Raw genomic sequence first — 13,678 nt, 5'->3', positions numbered from 1 at the left:
CTATCATGATTAGTAAGTTGCTAGCATGTTTCCAATGATTAGCAAGTTGCTAGCATGTTTCTAGGCTGACTAGCAAGTTAACACATTTCTAACATGTTTCTAGCATGATTAACAAGTTGCTAACATGATTAGCACGTTATTTACATGTAATTAGCATGACTGACAAGTTACTAGCATAATTAACACGTTATTAGCAAGTTACTAGCATGTCATTAGCATGTTCCTAACATGATTAGCAAGTTGCTAGCATGTTTCTATCATGATTAGTAAGTTGCTAGCATGTTTATAGCATGACTGACAAGCTACTAGCATGTTTTTAGCATGATTAGCACATTATTTACGTCATTACCATGGCTGACAAGCTACTAGCATGTTTCTAGCATGATTAGCAAGTTACTAGCATGTCATTAGTATGTTCCTAACATGATTAGCAAGTTGCTAGCATGTTTCTATGATTAGTAAGTTGCTAGCATGTTTCCAATGATTAGCAAGTTGCTAGCATGTTTCTAGGCTGACTAGCAAGTTAACACATTTCTAACATGTTTCTAGCATGATTAACAAGTTGCTAACATGATTAGCACGTTATTTACATGTAATTAGCATGACTGACAAGTTACTAGCATAATTAACACGTTATTAGCAAGTTACTAGCATGTCATTAGCATGTTCCTAACATGATTAGCAAGTTGCTAACATGTTTCTATCATGATTAGTAAGTTTGCTAACATGTTTCCAATGATTAACACGTTACTAACATGGCTATAGCATGACTGACAAGCTACTAGCATGTTTTTAGCATGATTAGCACATTATTTACGTCATTACCATGGCTGACAAGCTACTAGCATGTTTCTAGCATGATTAGCAAGTTACTAGCATGTCATTATTATGTTCCTAACATGATTAGCAAGTTGCTAGCATGTTTCTATCATGATTAGTAAGTTGCTAGCATGTTTCCAATGATTAACAAGTTGCTAGCATGTTTCCAATGATTAGCACGTTACTAGCAAGGCTATAGCATGACTGACAAGCTACTAGCATGTTTCTAGCATGATTAGCAAGTTACTAGCATGATTTTAGTTGCTAGGCTAGGCTAGATAGTTAAATAGATTAGAAATATTCAATAGAATGGAAGTTTGAATGGATTAGAGATAGTTGATAGAAGGGAAGCTTCATTTAGTCTCAAGGGATTCTGGGAGTTTAAATTTGTATTTTGACAGTTGGAGTTTGAATAGTGTTGGCTCATTTGAACATTCAGTCAATGTAAGTCTATGGGATTTTGATGATTTTTAATCTTCAATTTTACGAAAACTACAAGTCGGATCAGTCTGAAAATATACACCACACTAAGTGAGATCAGTCTGAAGAGCTGGGCTGAGTTTGGTGGTTCTAGCTTTAAAAGAAGGAGTAGCATTCAGACATTTAGTCCAAGAAGAATAATAATAAAAAGCTTAAGTAGTAGATCAGTATTTGCTTTCTTAAGAGACTTTCCACTGCAATTAACAAAAACTAGAGTCTTAAATATTGAATAACGCTGGCAAACGTGAGCACAATATGGAAAGGTGATATTAAAAACCAGAACAAACCCAGATGGACATTATGAAGCATAATTTTATCGTGATCTCAATATGTTCACATTAAAATAAGGCTCAGAGGAGACGTGCTCCAGTTAGTGTTGAATATAAATGGGAATCGTAAGGAATTTAATGATTCTGGCTCTGATTCTGATCCAGTTAACGATTCCAGAGCCTTAATGATTCCATTAACGAGTGTTTTAGTACTTCTGAGGAAGCACCACATGCTTCATCCAAACTATTTTATGCAATACGTCTGGGAACCTATTGTTTGCGTTTACTGCAAACAGAAACACAAACAAAATACTGTATGTAAAATAACATTTACACTGAATTAAATACAATTTAGTAGATGAACTGTATGAATAGAATGCAATGCAAGTTATTTGTGATAAAAGCACATGTAAATAGAAAAGTGAGCAGACATTAAAACAAAAAAAAACAAAAAATCAAAACAAATTTGTACATATTTAGAGACTATTTTGAAAAACCAATAATGTAATAAATGTAATAAAAAGTATCTATTAGCTGAAAAAAGATGTATATAAATTATATAAATACATAAATGTTAAGGCGAGACACTGCAGGTGAATAGGGTAAAAAAATAACTAATAGTTATCACCGTACTTACCCAGTTGATTGATTACATTGAAAATTGCAAACATTTTTTGTATTACACGTTTTCTAAAATGTTAGGTTTAATTATGCAAATGAGGCATTATTTAGTGAAATATGCGCTAATTTGCATACATTTCTAGTACAAAAATCTAAACACTGGATGAAGTCAGTTTCAAAATTCTTATTCAATTTTTTTTTACATATTAGAGTCAGATGATTTTACAGACGGAATTTTGGGCATCTTATTTTGTCACATGTTTTTTTTTTAGCATTTTGGGGGGATAAAACGTTGTATAAAATCAAGCTAATTGTACAGTCGTGGCCAAAAGTTTTGAGAATGACACAAATATTAGTTTTCACAAAGTTTGCTGCTCAACTGCTTTTAGATCTTTGTTTCAGTTGTTTCTGTGATGTACTGAAATATAATTACAAGCACTTCATACGTTTCAAAGGCTTTTATCGACAATTACATGACATTTATGCAAAGAGTCAGTATTTGCAGTGTTGGCCCTTCTTTTTCAGGACCTCTGCAATTCGACTGGGCATGCTCTCAATCAACTTCTGGGCCAAATCCTGACTGATAGCAACCCATTCTTTCATAATCACTTCTTGGAGTTTGTCAGAATTAGTGGGTTATTGTTTGTCCACCCGCCTCTTGAGGATTGACCACAAGTTTTAAGATCTGGGGAGTTTCCAGGCCATGGACCCAAAATGTCAACGTTTTGGTCCCCGAGCCACTTAGTTATCACTTTTGCCTTATGGCACAGTGCTCCATCGTGCTGGAAAATGCATTGTTCTTCACCAAACTGTTGTTGGATTGTTGGAAGAAGTTGCTGTTGGAGGGTGTTTTGGTACCATTCTTTATTCATGGCTGTGATTTTGGGCAAAATTGTGAGTGAGCCCACTCCCTTGGATGAGAAGCAACCCCACACATGAATGGTCTCAGGATGCTTTACTGTTGGCATGACACAGGACTGATGGTAGCGCTCACCTTTTCTTCTCCAGATGCCCCAAACAATCGGAAAGAGGCTTCATTGGAGAATATGACTTTGCCCCAGTCCTCAGCAGTCCATTCGCCAGACTTTTTGCAGAAGATCAATCTGTCCCTGATGTTTTTTTGGAGAGAAGTGGCTTCTTTGCTGCCCTTCTTGACACCAGGCCATCTTCCAAAAGTCGTGGCCTCACTGTGCGTCAGATGCGCTCACACCTGCCTGCTGCCATTCCTGAGCAAGCTCTGCACTGGTGGCACTCCGATCCCGCAGCTCAATCCTCTTTAGGAGATGATCCTGGCACTTGCTGGACTTTCTTGGACGCCCTGAAGCCTTCTTATCAATGCAGTGGAAAGTTTTTTTCGGGATTAAGTTAATTTTCATGGCAAAGAAGGACTATGCAATTCATCTGATCACTCTTCATAACATTCTGGAGTATATGCAAATTGCTATTATAAAAACTTAAGCAGCAACTTTTCCAATTTCCAATATTTATGTAATTCTCAAAACTTTTGGCCACGACTGTATATGAAAAAATCCCTCTGTAAAAAACCTTCAGGATATAGACTATAAGAATAAAAATGTAAAGTTTGGTGTGCGCAAGTACTACTGAAGTGGAGATTTATGGCTCAGTGTAGGAGAAAAAACTCATTTTGAGAAAACGGCCCTTTAAAAATATGTATTGTAATTGAAACCTATTGACAAAAATAGATAAAGTGCTATAAAAGAAACACTTAACAGTGTCTTTTGGGTGTTTTCTTTCCACTAGTCTGACAAAACACTTTATTAAAAAACCAAAAAGCCCAAAATCTCAAACTTGACAGGTGCATGAAAAAAACTGTTTTTGCCTGCAGTAAACAATCCTGAATAGCAAAAAAAAAAAAAAAAAAAAATCAATTCTTGGCTTGGATAAATAAATAGACACAAAATTAGATAATTAAAAATAAATACAACATTTTTTTATTTGAATAATTATGGAAGTATTATGGAAACTTTTTTAATGTTGACCAAAGTATAGCAACTCTGTTGTAAAAACAAACAATTGAATTAATTTTTAAAAAATCTGATTTATCTGTTCCATATATTTCATATGTACAGTTGATGTCAAAAGTTTACAGAATCTGCTAAATGTTAATTATTTTATCAAAATAAGAGGGATCATACAAAATGCATGTTTTTGTTTATTTAGTACTGACCTGAATAAGATATTTCACATAAAAGATGTTTACATATAGTCCACAAGAGAAAATAATAGTTGAATTTATAAAAATTGACCCCGTTCAAAAGTTTACATACACTTGATTCTTAATACTGTGTTGTTACCTGAATGATCCACAACTGTGTTTTTTTCAGTGGTAGTTGTTCATGAGTCCCTTGTTTGTCCTGAACAGTTAAACTGCCTGCTGTTCTTTAGAAAAATCCTTCAGGTCCCATAAATTCTTTGATTTTCCAGCATTTTTGTGTATTTGAACCCTTTCCAACAATGACTGTATGATTTTGAGATCCATCTTTTCACACTGAGGACAACTGAGGGACTCATATGCAACTATTACAGAAGTTTCAAACACTCACTGATGCTCCAGAATGAGAAAGAGGCATTAAAAGCCGGGGGTGAAAACTTTTAAACAAAATGGAGGTGTGTACATTTTTCTTATTTTGCCTAAATGTCATATTTTTTCATTTAGCACTGCACTTCAGAGGCTACAGAAGATAGTTACATGGTTTCCAGAAGACAAAATAATTTAAATTTACCCTGATCTTCATGTTCAAACAGTGTTATTTTTATAAATTCAACTATTATTTTCTCTTGTGGATTATATGTAAACATCTTTTATGTGAAATATCTTATTCAGGTCAGTACTAAATAAACAATAACATGCATTTTGTATGATAGCTCTTATTTTGGTCAAATAATTAACATTTTGCAGATTCTGAAAGGGGGATGTAAACTTTTGACCTCAACTGTATTACTAAATAAATAATAATTAAATTATTTTATGAACTGAGGGATGAGTCAGTGTAATTTTAGTATCACTGACATATTTTTTATTAACATTTTTTAATTAAATTTCTATATTTTCTGTTTTCATTTTAATTCTTGTTAAAGACACTGCCGGTCAAAAGTTTAGGATCAGTACGATTTTAATATATTTTAAATAGGTTTCTAATGCTCATCAAGGCTGTGTTTATTTGATCAAAAAATACAGAAAAAAGTTTAATGTTGTGAAATATTATTACAACGTAAAATAGCATTCTTCTATTTTAATATACATTAAAAATCAAATATATTTCTGTGATCAAAGCTGAATTTTTAAGCATCATTACCACAGTATTCAGTGTCACATTATCCTTCAGAAATCATTCTAATATGATTTATTATCAATGCTTCAATCTTAAGTCTTGCTTAATATTTTTTGGAACCTGTGATATTTTTTACAGGATTATTTGATGAATAAAAAATAAAAACAGCATTTATTTTAAATAAAAAATCTTTTCTAACAATACACATGTTCAAAAGTCTGAGGTCAGTAAATTTTTAGTCTTTCTTTTTTTTTTTAAGAAATTAATACTTTTATTCAGCAAGGATGTGTTAAACTGATAAAAAAAGTGATAGCAAAGACTTATATTGTTAGAAAAGATTTATATTTTAAATAAATGCTGTTCTTTTTAACCTAACAAAAGTATCACAGGCAGTGTTGGGGGTAGCGCAAGTTACGTAATAATATTACTTTTTCCAAGTAACTAGCAAAGAATTGACAAGAAAATATCTGAGTTACTTTTTCAAATTTTCCCCCCATTTATTGATTAAAAGCTCCCCTGTCCCCATGTTAAGATGTTACTTTAATTGTAGAATAAATGTGAACATGCATTAACTCATCTCACTCACTAAAAAAACAGATACAGTATTCCTCAAAATGAACAAAAACAGTGAAATTCAAGTCAGAATATGACGAAAACCTGCAATAATTAAATGTTAAATAATACAAATATCCTTTATGTATTTAATCCCATTTTATGAACCGATGTCTTTGCTGCCGACCTTCTATGATCCAATTCATCCATACTAATAAGCAAAAATTACTCAAACCAATCTAACATTTGTTTTCCTTTTTTTTTATTGCTGAAGAGTTGACATTTTTTCTTCTGCGGTCTACTGTACAGACGTCAATTGACTTTTCTCTAAGCTCGAGGCTTTTGGTGTGAAAAGCCTTTTACATTTGCCAAAAAATAGAACTTTTTATATTAAAAACAAACAAGCAAGCCCTGCCCAGATTTGAAAAGTAAGGCAAAAGTAAATGTAACGCATTACTTTCCATAAAAAGTAACTAAGTAACGTAATTAGTTACTTTTTTAGGGAGTAACTCAATATTGTAATGCATTACTTTTAAAAGTAACTTTTCCCAACACTGATCACAGGTTTCAAAAAAATATTTTGTAGCACAACTGTTGCCAACATAGATGATTCTAATAATAAATAAACATATTAAAATGATTTCTGAAGGATCATGTGACACTGAAGACTGGAGTAATGGCTGATGAAAATTCAGCTTTGCATCAAGAAAAAAAAATGTTTTAATGTATATATAAAATAAGCATTGTTTTATATTGCAATAACATTTTGCAGTATTATAGTTTTTTCCTGTGTTTTTGATTAAATAAATGCAGTGTTACTGATCCCAAACGTTTGAATGGCAGTGTAATATTTTTTGCAATAAAACGCATTTTTGCCATTTTTATTTTTGAAATACATCTCTACACTTTTTATTATTTTATAGGATATAATGCATCCTAAAAATTGATGGCATGCAGAGTCATGCATTAGATTAATCCACTGTGTGCAACAGGGTTCAAATAATTTTTAAGTGTGTTAAACAGAAGCCTTTGACAGAAAAACAACTGTGGCACTGGTGGAGTTGGACAGCAGCACACCGGTGTGAGAGAGAGATAAGTGTAGGAGCACTAAACACAGCGATGGAGGCCATTAAACTCAGTCTCACAGATTACAGCACAGACATTCAGCCTGTTCATAAAACCAGCAGCACAGAGAAGAGCAAAACACACCACTTTAATCTGCCAGCCTCAGGCCAAAAGTTGAAATTGAAACACACCCCCCCAAAAAAAACTATATTATATACATTTTTGTATTTTTAAAAACATTTATGGGTCATTTTCTGCACTAATTCATCACATACAACACTGCATTGCATTTCCCTTTTAACATGATGCTTCTGACATGCATGGTTAACTTGAGATGATAATAAAAATGCGGCTGCATCTCAATCACAGCTTAATTCCTTCACAAAGCTTTAGACACGTCTTTCCTTCAGAGACAGAAACGAAACCACACTGACCGCGCTCAAACCATCATCAGCTCACGAATAATTGATGTTTCTGGGGAACTGAAAGCCTTTTCAGAGGAGCTCAGACTGACAGCAGGTGAAAAACACTTTACATTTTCACATTTAAACCACAGACGCTTCTGGAGGAACAACAGAAATAAATTTAACTCGGGCCAGGGTTATTATATATGGCAAATAAAAGGTAAGTGTAGTTAACTAAAATTATCTAAAATAAAACTTTCATTAAAATTCATTCATTCAAATAAAATATTTAAAATTATATTTTACTTTCAACATTTGTCATTGTTTTAATTTAACTTGATGTACTAAAATAACTGAAACTGAAATACTAATTAATAAAAAAAAAAAAAAATTAAAATGACAAAAGCCCCCAGGGTTATTATAGTTAACTAAAACCATGAAAAATTATTATTTAAAAAAAAAATAAACTTTACTTACTTAAAAGGACACATATTTAAAATTTTATTTTTCAACATTTGTTTTAATTTGTACTAAAATAACTAAAGCTGAATTACAAATTAATAAAACAAAATATATTGACATATTAAAAAAAAATAAAAAATAAAAAATACTCTAATAAAATTACAAAAACACACAATAAAATTATTAATGCCCCCAGGGTTATTATAGTTAACTTGTACTTAAAATTGAATAAACTTTAATTAAATTTAAATATTTTATAAAATACACATATTTCATATATTTTTTCAACATTTGTTTTAATTTGTACTAAAATAACTAAAACTGAAATAAAAATGAATAAAAAAAATTATATATATATTAACATATTAAAAAAAAACTCTAATGAAATTACAAAAACACACAATAATATTAATAAAGCCCCCAGGGTTATTATAGTTAACTTGTACTTAAAATTTAATAAACTTTAATTAAATTTAAATATTTTAAAAAATACACATATTTCATATTTAATTTTCAACATTTGTTTTAATTTGTACTAAAATAACTAAAACTGAAATAAAAGTGAATAAAAAAAAATTATATATATTAACATATAAAAAAAAACCTAATGAAATTACAAAAACACACAATAATATTAATAAAGCCCCCAGGGTTATTATAGTTAACTTGTACTTAAAATTTAATAAACTTTAATTAAATTTAAATATTTTATAAAATACACATTTAAATTTTTTTTCAACATTTGTTTTAATTTGTACTAAAATAACTAAAACTGAAATAAAAATGAATAAAAAAAATTATATATATTAACATATAAAAAAAAAAAAACTCTAATGAAATTACAAAAACACACAATAATATTAATAAAGCCCCCAGGGTTATTATAGTTAACTTGTACTTAAAATTTAATAAACTTTAATTACATTTAAATATTTTATAAAATACACATTTAATTTTTTTTTTCAACATTTGTTTTAATTTGTACTAAAATAACTAAAACTGAAATAAAAATGAATAAAAAAATTATATTAACATATAAAAAAAAACTCTAATGAAATTACAAAAACACACAATAATATTAATAAAGCCCCCAGGGTTATTATAGTTAACTTGTACTTAAAATTTAATAAACTTTAATTAAATTTAAATATTTTATAAAATACACATATTTCATATTTAATTTTCAACATTTGTTATTGTTAACTAAAATCATATAAAATAAAACTTTCACTACAATAAAATTCATTCATTCAAATAAAATAAACCAAAATAAAATATTTAAAATTGGACATTTTATTTTTTACTTTCAACATTTGTTATTGTTTTAATTTAACCCGATGTACTAAAATAACTAAAACCAAAATACAAATTAATAAAACATTATTTTGACATATAAAAAACCCCTAATACAATTACAAAAACACAAAATTAAATACAAAAAATATTAAATGCCCCAGGGTTATTATAGTTAAATAAATACATTATTTCTCATTTTAATTTAACTTGTACCAAAATACCCAAACCTGACATAAAAATTAATAAAACTGTATAGGCATATTAAAAATAAATAAGATGTTCCAGGGTTATTATACTCAACTAAAATAATAATTATTAATATTTTAATTACTATTATTATTAACTTTCATTACTTAAAATACAATACACCAACTGAAATAATATATTAAATTAATTTATTTATTTCCTTTTTCAGCCAAGGCAGCATTTTTTTTTTTTTTTTAACTTGCTGAACTAAAATAACTAAAACTTAAAATAAAAAATATAAAAAACAATAACATAGTTAACAAAATATTAATAAAAAACTATAATAGTATTGCAATTATACAAAATTTACACTAATTCATCCGTCAGTTTGCGTGTATTTACTATAATAATATCAAAATAAAAAAGTCTAAAGGGCTGGGTATTATAAACATTAAAATACACAGTTTTTAAAAGCATTTCTACAATAATTAGTTCATCCATTCATTCATTTGCAACTGAAATAACATTCCCATACAGATAAATTGGAAAGTTTTAACACTCTTGGTAGAATTTGATTTCTCAAACACTTCCAATCAAGAAAAACAAGCAACTGAGACTCAATCTGCTCTCCATTTAATCTTGCTGCTCTCTAGGAGAAACATCTGAGACATTAAAGAGCCGTCCTTTGTGATTACTCTTTGATACGGACAGACATCCGTCAGACGCCGACTGAGTCCAATAGCACTATAACGCAGACTCTCAAGACCCGCTCACGTCCCAACATGAACATTCAGCGCTCCTGTCCGTCCTCAGCGGATGACCTTTGCTCAGTACTACTTCAACCCAAAAAATAAAATCATCAAATATTAAAGGTGTGTTTACGATAATGGCCAGCCGATTCTTCTCTCCTCTGATGCCACATTATTAATTCATGCGGTTAAAACGACTTTCCACCGATTAATGGAGATGCTCCACGGCTTGGCAATTGCGTTTGGAGGAAAAAAGAACGAAAGGACTTAGGCTGTCAAGAGATACATTACCATCTTATAGAGTGGATCTTATCTACCTATAGGAGGAATCCTAGACTGGCTGTGTGTGTGTGAATTTCTGAGGGTTAATTATATAGAAAATAAGAGGAATTGCGAATATGGATTAATTGTGGGCAACCACAGATCCGATAAAGAGCCTTAAACACAGTCTGTAAAGCTTCTAGACTCATTTCATGGTAAAAGCAACAGTAAATACTTAAAAAGTATTGGAGAAAGGCTTTAAAAAATTGTCGCTCAGTGTAAAAGGACCGTAAACATCTAAAACTGTCAAAAAACTAAACCTGGTACTCTATTGTACAGATGGCTCTACACACAACAAAATGTCCCAGAGACAGATTATAACTGCGTTTTAAAAATTAACTACAATCAAAAATAAATACATAAAAATAAGAAATATTTTATTTCAGCTTTAATTTAACTTTATGTACCAAAATAACTAAAACTGAAATAAAAATGCACACACTATAGACATAGTTAACTAAAACAATAACAAAGACAAGGCAACACTTCTTATTTTAATTTTCATTTAACTTGATGTTTTTAAATATCTAAAACTAAAATAATAATAATAAAATGAATAGCAAAAATAACCAAATGCCTCTAGGTTACACTAAATAAAACCATAAAAAATATTACTTGAAACAAAAAATAAAATACTTTAATATTAATTATTATAGTTAACTAAAACAGTAACAAAGACAAGGCAACTTGTAACTTGATGTTTTAAAATATCTAAAACTAAAATAATAATAATAATAATAAAACAAATTTAAATAAATAGCAAAAATAACCAAATGCCTCTAGGTTACACTAAATAAAACCATAAAAAAATTACTTGAAACAAAAAATAAAATACTTTAATATTTTAATAAAATAGACTGAAAATTGTTTATTTCAGCTATTTTACACAACATTTCTTATTTTCATTTTAAGTTAACTTGACATACTAAAATGACTAAACCTGCTCTACACACTTCATGCATTGTTTTTTATTACTACTGATATTTTTCCTTATTAAAGAGTCAACTGTTTATTAAAATTGCAATTTACAATAACGCAATCTATGCATAAGTCCCAGCTGTCAAGAATATACAGATGTGTCTAATAATGAAAAACAGCAAGAGAAAATTTTAAAAAATGTGTAAATAATTATTACTATAAATGGTTGGGTCTGAATGGAATAATTCAGATTTTTTTAAATAAATAAATACGAATAAATAAACATAAAATCAGTCCATATGTTTCATGCAGAAGTTGCTGGTGTCAAATGTCTATTTAAAACACTCAGAGGGGATTCATGGATTACTCTGTCAATAATCAATGACATCAACTCATCCCCCGCGATCAAACACTCGTTATCAGATACACCCCGCAGAACAATTAACCAGCCACAATCACTCCTGCCGAGTAAAACCACAGGAAAATATAGATTAAGACAAACGGTGATTAATTATCATTTATCTTGCATATTTTACTTAAGCTGATATTAAAACAAAGTCTATTCATAAAGCTGTTTCATAAAAATGGCATTACAGACTTAAATCATGCTGGATGCATGCTATTAAACATTAAAACATCAGCTATTATTGTGACATATGTAAAATGTTGTATTTTGTCATTTCTCTTTACTCAAAGCCAAAATTTCATATAAATGAAATAAGGTAAATAAAATAATATAGCGGAAAATGAAATGCACACCGTACAAGGTTAGTTCTTACAAGATGTATATTTTAGTTTTTGAGTCAAAAGTCCAATTATACAAGTGCTTTTATAGTAGCAGTGGTTTTGTAAAGTATATTGGTTTCACAAATTAAGAGATTTTTTTATATTATCCTCTGAAAGGGCAATTTGATCAAATTGATTACAATTTCTGAACCAAAACAATACCTCAATACCTTTCAAACCTTGCTTTATGAATTATTTTGTTTATCATAATCAGTTTACAGGTTATATTCTACAGAAAAACCTTCATAATGTCTTGTTTTGATATAATACTCATTTCTATATCAAAACAAGACATGTTGAGGGCTTTTCTGTAAAATATAACATGTTTTTGTGTATTTTTTTTCATATATATATATATATATATATATATATATATATATATATATAATGAAAAACTACACTAGAAATGACAAAAATATATTTTAACAACACATCTGTACTTTTAAAATCTATTGTTTAATTAAGGGACTTTTCTATAGAGATACACAACAGAATTTGAAGTGTGACAACTAGCCCCGGTTTACCTTACACTGCAAAAGAAAATAAAAATATATTTTGAAGTTCTTAATAAGACTACTGGAGTACATTTAAAACTTGTTTTAATTAACAATGTTATTTCTTGTTTATTTATTTAAATGTATTAGTAATTTCTGGTTTAATTATTTTTTTTTAATTGTATGTGCTTTTCTTACACTTTTCTTGTACATGGACATAACAGTATACTTTTTAACGCTTTGTTAGTATGAGTATGTATTTGTAATAGAGCAGTACTACAAAAATTTTTTTTAAAGTTTAAAGATCAATTTTTTTTTTTTAATGGGGCGATACGGGAAAATTACGAAATGACAAACTTCAGTGATGATTGGTAGTGCGCCCTTCTACACATGCTAACTTCTATATTCCTACTAAAACGTCCATTTCTGTGAACGTGTGTCTTTGTATAACATTTTTTATTTACATTTAACTTAAACCAAACTGTATTTGACAGATCAAGAGCTGCACGATCACCCGCACCTGCCGCGTAACGCAGAAACTGCGCATCTCCACATTGCGCACTAACGCAAAACCCTCCGAAACCCTGAACGCAATCAAACAGTGAAAACAAGAGTTGATGGAAACGCTTACCTGCCGCCAGACACACTGGCAACAGCACTCTGAAGATCAGACCACACACCACTTCAGAAGCCATCGCTCTCAAATGTAAAGGACAAACTGCAGCATCCAGCAGCCAGATGTCCTGGACCCGGAACGGGACGGCATCCTCCGAGCACCTTCACACCGGATCCTCCATGCGTCCTGCATGAAAACTTCCAGTTAAAAACTCCTTTTGTCTAAAAAGTGCTTTACGTTTGTCTCGAGTTGGTGAGAGTGATTAATCTAACTCATGATGATACAGAGATGTGGTGTTCGTTTGCGCAAAGTCCTGGTTTTCTCCTGCGCTCGGGGCGCCTAGCGCG

General features: G+C 30.2%; 1 protein-coding gene across 1 annotated transcript in view; it reads right to left on the bottom strand.

Annotated features, from left to right (window-relative positions):
• The window catches only part of piezo2b (piezo-type mechanosensitive ion channel component 2b), a 151,711-nt gene extending 138,301 nt beyond the window's left edge, over positions 1–13,410 (bottom strand). Inside the window, exon 1 of the mRNA XM_073848538.1 lies at positions 13,347–13,410. Coding sequence (XP_073704639.1) covers positions 13,347–13,410 — 64 coding nt within the window. The remainder of the gene's footprint in view (positions 1–13,346) is intronic.
• Positions 13,411–13,678: the final 268 nt, after the last annotated feature.

This window comes from Garra rufa, chromosome 10 (assembly GCF_049309525.1).
Source record: "Garra rufa chromosome 10, GarRuf1.0, whole genome shotgun sequence".
Classification (NCBI taxonomy): domain Eukaryota; kingdom Metazoa; phylum Chordata; class Actinopteri; order Cypriniformes; family Cyprinidae; genus Garra; species Garra rufa.
The sequence above is the reverse complement of the archived record's forward strand: the minus strand, read 5'-3'. Positions and strand labels throughout refer to the sequence as shown.